Below are 9,120 nucleotides of genomic sequence, written 5' to 3' on the forward strand. Positions count from 1 at the left end.
TTACCAGTCTTCTTGTATTTGCGAAGCACAAGAGTAGAGGGTTCGGGGCTCCTAAGGGAGAGGAGCCGAGACGGGAGGGCAGCTAACCAAGGAGGGAGAACGGCAGTGCTGGCAAGAAGAGGAGGAGGACAATGGGAGAAGGCTAGTGCCGGCCGAAACAGGAAGGGATAGACAGAAGGGGCAGGCTTTGGGAAGCAGCTGATAGATGCTGTCAGACAATAAACAAGATTAGACCCTGTCAGACAATTTAGAGGAACGCATTAGCGACCGTCCTCCATAACAATTTCTTATTATTGAGGAATAACCTCCATGGAATGTTACTGAATTTGGGTATTTCGAGTTCCTTTCCTTTTGGTGATGTTTCCTGGGGATTGCATTTTTGTTTATTGTTTTTTCAAACAAAGATACTGTTTTTTGTATTGTCTTTAAATAAATCCCTCACTAATCTATACCTAATGGAATTTCTGCGACAACGGACTTCTGACGTCTACAAATAATGTCTTGTTTGCAAGAAAACAATTTAAAACCTGTGACAAGAATGTAGGTGAAGTTGTGTGGTAATGCGATTTGGCCCTATGTATTTGATTCAGTACATTAACCCCTCATGTCTGAGTTGCACGGGTTACAGCGTTTACTAAAGTGTAATCTCGGCAAATACATTTCAGCAGCAAACTTCAGAAGTGGGTGTCGGTGTTTGTTGCAGTTAGCCCCCAGGAGAGCTCCTGTATGGCAGAACCCCTGGAGATAGAGTGGAGGTGGTAGTGATGGAGACCTCTACTGGCACCCGTTGCCCCCTCCTGGGCCATGAAGTCCAGGATCATGGGAGGCAGACCGAGTGCTCCAGGGGTCGGCACCCCTTTGGCAGGGAGGAGGAAGCCTCACTGCAAAGGCTCTTTCTCTTCTTCTGTCAGTGCCTGCAGCGGGGGGAATGGGAGCTGGCCCAAGCCTGTATTCCTCAACTCCACCATTGGAAGGGACAGGGACCCAAACAAGTAGAAGATATCCTCCGGGCTATTGTGGCTTGCCCTTACATGCTAAGGTAAGTGACATTTAGGGGGAATTTATTTATTTGAGGGTAAATGGCTGGAGTTTTCAGAACATTCGTGGAGTTCTTTGTTACTTATCTTTTTTTTTCTTTGTGGTATTTAATACCACCATACCTATTGGAAGCTTGATGGCATGTACCGTACATTGCATTAGTGCAATTGGTTCATAATATAATTGCCAATAGTGAAATATTTTGAAGTCACTAAAGCTTTTTGATGCCTTTCAGTACTGTAGAACGGCAGGTGTAAAAACATGAATGATGTTTTTAACTGTCCTGGACAGTGAGAATTTAAGTTCGAGTTCTCTTAGATCGGCCAGACCCCTCACATGATAACATCAGTAGCATTTGGTTTAACCCCACGATTAGTTCTGTTACACTTGCTAAGCTGATACTAAGGATCGGTTGTGGAGGTGATGAATATGATTCACACAGGACCCATACAAAATATGTTCTTTTGTCCTTTCCTAGCTCACAGTCAGTAAATTCCTGGTGTCCTACCATGACTACTTTAAAGGTCCTTTCCATTTTGGTATATATTTAAGGTTTTTTGCACGCTATCCCGCATCTCTTCACTACTCCTACTACTTATCAAAACAATTATCTGACTTTTATTCCTATCTTATTATTAATGCCTTCCTAAAGCAACCACACACAGCATGTCATTCTGGTGTTAGACTATTCAGATTGTGTACCTAACTGTATATTCCTTTATCCTGACTGGAGTTGGTGGTGTTTGTGAACAATTACGTCAACCAGGCACAAGCTGCCACACACTGTTGACTGTTTGCCATTTTTATGGAGTACAGGAGACAGGTGCTTTGCATAAGCTGGCCATTAATTTGTCTTCTTTTATTCAGATGCTTGATTGTTTAATTTTCACATTTTGAGATGCACAATCTGGACTGTGTGGGTATGTGTGGCCTTGTATACTCACGCCCTTATCAGATTGTATCAGTTACCTCTAACATAAGTGTGTCACCCTGGGGCCTCATCCTGTATAAAGCATTGGCCGGCAGCTTTGTTCGCTATGATGTAATAGAACTCATCAGTTGCTTTATACAATCCGATATAATATAGCTACAGCCAGATAGTTTTTAAAAGTCCTGATACATACTTTTCATTCTGTGAATTTGATCCTATTGTTTATTTGTTAAATGTTAGCAGACTTATTATTTGACGTACAAGGAAGGGAATGTATACTGTCATCTGAACCTTTGAGGAATCTATGTGTGATGAGATGATGTGTTTAGGATTGTGTTGGACTGTCAATATATTTCATATCCCATTGTGATGATATGTAATCTGTGTGTACTGACTGACAGTGTGAGATATGTAGAATCCATACTGAGTGATAATTGTGACAAGTGAGTGCCTTTCATAATGCTTCAACAAATATATTGGTGAACTTACTGTGATGTGGCATTTTGAGCATATACTGTCTTCAGATTCTCTCACAGCTTAATTCACCCTCCGCGCTTCCCTCGGCTGACCCAGCTCTCCCTCACCATGCAAAGAATGATAGGTCTGTTTTTCCTCTGAAATGGGTCTTTTAGAACCAACAGTCTTGAAAACCTAACTTATGATGACGTCAAATCCTTGACATAAATCCTCATATTCTCCCGAGTAAAATGATACCTCACTTGTGGGGGTGGACCAAAGGCCTGTGACTAGGATTACCCCAAAACAGTAGAATTCTCTGTGCTTAATTTGTCAATCCTGAATGCTACAATTTCTTAAAAATACATTTTTGGCCTGTTCTGCTTTGGCCCACCCACACAAGTGAGGTATCATTTTACTAGGGAGAACAAGGGGAACGCTGGGTGGTAGGACATTTGTGCCGCCACGGAGATTCCACCCAAAAAAGTTTGGAAAAGTGATTTTTTTTTACCTAATTTTAAGGTTTGCAAGGAATTCTGGGTAGGAAAACATTGGGGGACCCACGCATGCCATACCTCCCTGGACTCCCCCGGGTGTTAGTTTTCAGAATTGTATTTGTTTGGTAGTTTCACAAGTTTGCCGCCGAGCCCCGGGCCAAAAACTCAGGTGCCCCCCCCCCAAAAAAATGAAGGTAGTTTTACAATAGGTTATTTTAAAGTCTCCACCGTACGATATGGGCCTTTTCCTGTTGCAGCCACTATGCCTACCCACGCAAGTGAGGTACCATTTTTTTCGGAAGACCTGGGGGAACGCTGGGTGGGTGGAAATTTGTTGATCCACGCAGATTCCAGAACTTTCCACCACAGAAATGTGAGGAAAATGCGTTTTTTTGTCAATTTCTTAGGTTTGCAAGGGATTCTGGGTAACAGAACCTGGTGGGAGGCAGTCGAGTCACCCCATCCTGAATTCCCCTGGGTGTCTAGTTTTCAAAAATGTATAGGTTTGCTAGGTTTCCCTAGGTGCCGACAGAGCTTGGGTTCAAAAACAAAAGGTAGGCACTTTGCCAAAAAAGGGCCCGTTAACACTGTGAAATTGCAGTGCGAACACCTAGCGTTTTGCGCTGTTTCCTGTCTCAGGCAGACCCAGGCAAGTGAGGTACCATTTTTTTCGGGAGACCTGGGGGAATGCAGGGTGGGTGGAAATTTGTGTCAGCCCAGTGATGCCACACTTTTAAACACAAAAATGTTAGAATTTTTTTTTTCAACTACATTTACAGTTTGCTAGGGATTCTGAGAAAAGGAACGTTGAAGGATCCATGCAAGCCATACCCCTTTGAAAGCCAACGGTTGTCTACTTTCCAAAAAAGTGTGGGTATGCTAGGTTACCCTAGATGGCAACCAAGGAAGGAGTGAAAACCCCATGTGACCCCCCCTAGCTAAACCAATTAGTTTTGTCAAAATTAGTTGTTTACTTGTGCAGCGTGACAATTTGGGCGCAATATTGAAAGGAAATTATGACGGACATTGTGAGTTTTGCAGGATATTGTGGATACAATTAATTGCTAAATTTCACCAGAGAGACATCACCATGAAGTCCCATGGGTTTTCAACAATATCTACAATTGGCAGGTTATTCGTAAGCGGAATGTACACCTTGGCACAAAGACTAAGAAAAACAAGATCCCTACACAGCCATCTATTCCTCAAACACACACACATACTGGTTGGATTTGGCACGAGGGCGATTGATGGTTCAGTATATATAATTTTATTAACAAGAGATTTCACAAAAATGAAATGCACTGTCAATTACATGGACAAAAAAACTGAACCAATGACTCGCAGCTCGTGAGCTGTAAAGCCACTTCAAGGCACCAACCGCTTTACAGGCCATTCACACACCTTTCATACCTGACATACAGAAGACCATTCACACCACCAGGCACAAAAGCAACACATCACAACATTTACAAAAAAAGTGACAAGGTGCGTCCTGCTTCCCTGCTTCAAAAAAAAAAAAAAAAAAAATATACAGACATCAAGTTTTCAAACACACACACATACTGGTTGGATTTGGCACGAGGGTGAGTGATGGTTCAGTATATACCATTGTATTAGCAAGTGATTTCACAAAAAATGAAATACACTGTTAATAATGGAAAGGACAAGAAACTGAACCATTGACTCACAGCTCGTGAGCTGTAAAGCCACGACAAGGCACCAACCGCTTTACAGGCCATTCATACACCTTTCATACATGTGACACATACAAAACATTCACACCGCCAGCCGCGGACCCATCACATTACTACACTTCCTCCAGCAGACAACGCCAATCAAGGGCCCATCACTTTCACATGCCCACATTCCTGACACAGCAACTACACAAACTCATGGATTACATGAAGTGGCGCTCAACTAGCACTGTGTTTAGTAACCAGCATTAAGTCACTTTCCACACACCGCCAGCCAAGCACTAGTCCACGCACACCACCAGCCAAGGACCAGACCACACACACCGCCAGTCAAGCACCAGACCACGCACACCGCCAGCCAAGTACCAGTCCACACACACACCGCCAGGAAGCACCAGTCCACAGACACCGCCAGCCAAGCACCAGTCCAGGCACACCACCAGCCAAGCACCGATCCAAACACAACACTAGACAAGCGCAAGACCACACACACCGCCAACCAAACACCAGACCACGCACACCGCCAGGCAAACACCAGTCCACACACACACCGCCAGGACAGCACCACTGCACACACACCGCCAGCCAAGCACCAGTCCAGGCACACCACCAGCCAAGCACCAATCCAAACACACCACCAGGCAATCCCAAGACCACGCACACCACCAACCAAACACAAGAACACACACACCACCAGCCAAACACCAGTCCACACACACCACCAGGCAAGCGCCACTCCACACACACCGCCAGCCAAGCACCAATCCCAACACACCACCAGGCAAGCGCAAGACCACGCACACCGCCAGCCAAGCACCAGTTCACAGACACCGCCAGCCAAGCACCAGTCCACAGACACTGCCAGCCAAGCGCCAAACCATACACACCGTCAGACAATGGACACTACACGCAAACCAACATCATACTTTAGTTTTTTTTCAATACAAATAAAAAACAAAAACAAATTGGTACAAATCTACTAACACAACAACTAAATCTAAATACACTACACAAATGCCAACTTTGAAACTGAACAATAAGTTTTAAAGAATAGAGACCAGCCTGTTCACTTTACCACTCATGGATGCTCCCAAAAATTCTTTTGTGTGTGGTACATTCTAAAACAAGCAGGTACACACAGCCCAGGGTTAGAAGGACAGTCGGGCTGTACATATGAACCTCCTTCCGCAAACCTCTTCGCCAACAGACTCTACATCTCCGACTGGGAAAGTCTTTTGAGGTTGTAGGAGGAATTTGATCAGGAAAGTGGCGATCTTTCAATCTGGCAACATCCTCCACCACTCCAACTCTAGGAACCCTTGCCTGTTCCACTAAAACAAGGCTGCCTATTACAGACTCCTGAAACTTTACAAAAGTCATCTTTGACTGAGGACAAGATTGCTGGAACACAACAAAAGCATTAATGGTTGCCAAGTGGAAAAGATGGATAGCCAACTTCTTGTACCAAATGTAAGACTTACGAAGAGCAGCATTCGGTTCCAACCTCTGATCTACTCTGTCAACACCACCCATGTGCCTATTATAGTCCATAATGCACACAGGTTTGCGCGCTTCTGCAACCTGACCCCAAACAGTCACCGCTTCAGTGCTTTCATCATGTATGGAAGTCAACATGTAGACATCTCTCCTGTCTGAAAACTTCACAGCTAAAAGCTCCTCACAACGCAATGCACTGCACTGTCCCCGAGCAAGCTTTTGACAAACAAGTTCTTTTGGGAAACCTTTACGGTTAGAGCGGATTGTGCCACATGCAACAGTGTCCACTTTGGCCAATTCCCTGAACAACCGCACACCAGTGTAGAAGTTATCTACATATAAATGATGGCCTTTGTTAAAAAATCCTCTACCAAGTTCCCACACAATTTTCCCAGTCACTCCAAAAGTGGACGGACAACCAGGGGGGTTAATCTGGGATTCCTTACCGGTGTACACCCTAAAATTAGAGACATATCCAGTCCGACTGTCACACAGCATATAAAGCTTAATTCCATAGCATGCCCTCTTACTAGGAATGTATTGCCTAAATACCAAGCGGCCCTTGAACAACACCAAAAACTCATCCACTGCAATTTCTTTCCCAGGAGCAAAGATCTCAGGAAATCGATCAACAAAATGATCAATGACAGGCCGAATCTTGAAAAGACGGTCACAATCAGGGTGATCTCGTGACAAAGCTAAACCATTGTCAAGTTCAAAAGACCTTTATTCGAATTTCATAAAATTCATAAAAGTACCGCAATTAAAAACAACAAATCATTACAATATACATCCATGCAAAAAAGTTTTATAATTTAAAAATTACATCCTTTAAAGTTCCTTACAGTTCAGCTCCAGTAAGACTAATTTATGATTTCAGGGATTTTCCATCATTTTGCACACTCGTATAGTTAGGCTTAAAAAAGTACTGGTGCGAAAAATTAGTTCATCAGAATCCAGGGAAACCAACATTCTATACGACTCATTAAGTGAGAGTGGTCTATGTTTCTTAAAATAAGGAGTTAAAAACCATTTGATATACCTAAGATAAAATTTGCAAAAGAATAGGAAGTGCAAATCATCCTGTGAACTGACACCATCACAGGGGCACGGATTAAAATCCGTACTGTGTCGATACCCCAAAGGAAAAGACAACAAAAATGTCACTGTACCCGCCCTTAAGCGAAACTGAAGTGATCTCTCCCAGCTAGTCATAGGTAGGGAGAGATAGGGTGGGAGGGGTTGTCTACACAGTTCATTCCCTAAATATTTTGCGACAGTTGATTTCTGCGATTCTCTTCCTATCCGTTCAGTATTGGTAAAGTGCATACAGTGCATTTTTAACCTCAACTTTATCCTTGGATTCAATTAACGTAGGATCAGTGAATAAGTTGCCTCTATCCACTGCACTCAGTGTTTTAAAAACTTCTGAGAGCCAAGGAATCGCCATTCCGTAATCCCAATTTAAACAGTCTTTCATAATGTTTTGTGTGAGTGCGGCAGCGTTGTTCCTCCAGACTTTAATCCAAAAGAGTGCCGGTCTGGCTCTAATAAAATCACTTATATATGGAAGGTTTAGTTCACTGTGGCAGATATAATCAGAGGATGAGATCGGGGCGCCCAATATTTTCCTACAGAACGACTTTCCACTCGTTGGATACTATGGCTGCTTCCCGACCCCCAAACCTCCGCTCCATATGAGGCAACAGGTGAGCACTGCAATCTGAACATTTTTAAGATAGCTTTAGTGGCACCAATTTTCTTTGGGCGTGGAAGACTCAATACAGAATTGGTGGCTTTCGAGAACTTGCTCGTGGCGTGGGCCAAATGCCCACTCCACGAGCCGTTCGCAGCGAAAACCAACCCTAAATAAGGAAATGTAGAAACAGATTCAAGTTTATCTTTACCTATCTGTATGGTATTGAGCTTCCTTTTGCCGGGACCACAAGACATAATAAATGATTTTTTTAAATTAACCCTCAAATCAAGACCCTCCATAAAATGAACAAAGCTATGTGCAAGCAGACGAAGGGCATTTGGTGTGCGGGCCATAAGCACCGCATCGTCTGCATATAAAAGCACTGGTAAGGGTTTCCCTAGGATTGTAGGAACGTCCGTGGTGACTTTTTTCAGGCAATTTGATAGACCATTAATATAAATAATGAACAACAGGGGTGCTAAAACGCACCCCTGTCTTACCCCTCTGCCTATATCAATGGCTCCTGAGACTTCACCACCCATCCCAACTCTGACCCGTGCTTTCAGGTCAGTGTGAAGATAGGCAAGAAATCTGACAAGGGTATCATCTAGGCCATTTTGTGATAGGATTGTCCAGAGTTTGGATCTATTCACTAGATCGTACGCAGATGAAAGATCCATAAAAGCAAGGTAGGTAGGAGACGTTCGAGCGATGCTATACTTATCAATTATTAGTTTTAAATTCAAGCATTGCTCCACTGTTCCTACCCCGCTCCGGAATCCCATCTGACATGGATCCAGGAAGTCTATGTCTTCAGTCCATTCAAGTACTCTATTGTAGATTATACGTCCCAAAACTTTTAGGGTGTTGTCCAAAAGGGAGATGGGGCGATAATTAGCTGGTTCTGTCCTATCACCCTTTTTAAAAATTGGGACGATAATACTAGTTGCCCATGTGGCCGGCATAGCCGCTGTTGGCAGACTATTAAAAACGTTAAGGAGAATTGGCGCCCATAAATCCGCATTATATTTAATAATGTCTATGGGCAGACCATCAGGACCAGGCGCCTTATTTCCCAGGCTCTCTTTTATAGCTATCTCAACTTCGTGGGCTTCAATCTGTAGGCCGCCCAATTGTCCTAAGTTTGAAATAGACGGCTCCTCTATTGGGGCTGTATAAATTTTGGAGAAGTGGGTCTCCCATACACTGCTGATTATATTGCAGCTAATCGGAGTAAGATTCTTACCCATTTCTCTTGTTTTCCTAACGGCGGCCCAAAAAGGACCGCTGCCACCCAGATTTGCG

The 9,120-nt window shown here is 43.7% G+C and overlaps 1 protein-coding gene across 1 annotated transcript in view; it reads left to right on the plus strand.

Moving 5' to 3' along the window:
• The first annotated feature begins 662 nt into the window (after positions 1-662).
• Positions 663-9,120, plus strand: part of LOC144783137 (zinc finger FYVE domain-containing protein 26-like) — a 73,819-nt gene continuing 65,361 nt past the window's right edge. Inside the window, exon 1 of the mRNA XM_078662272.1 lies at positions 663-1,039. Within this exon, the coding sequence (XP_078518398.1) occupies positions 765-1,039 (275 nt within the window). The 5' untranslated portion in view covers positions 663-764. The remainder of the gene's footprint in view (positions 1,040-9,120) is intronic.

The sequence above is a fragment of the Lissotriton helveticus genome, chromosome 9, assembly GCF_964261635.1.
Source record: "Lissotriton helveticus chromosome 9, aLisHel1.1, whole genome shotgun sequence".
NCBI classification, from domain to species: Eukaryota; Metazoa; Chordata; class Amphibia; order Caudata; family Salamandridae; genus Lissotriton; species Lissotriton helveticus.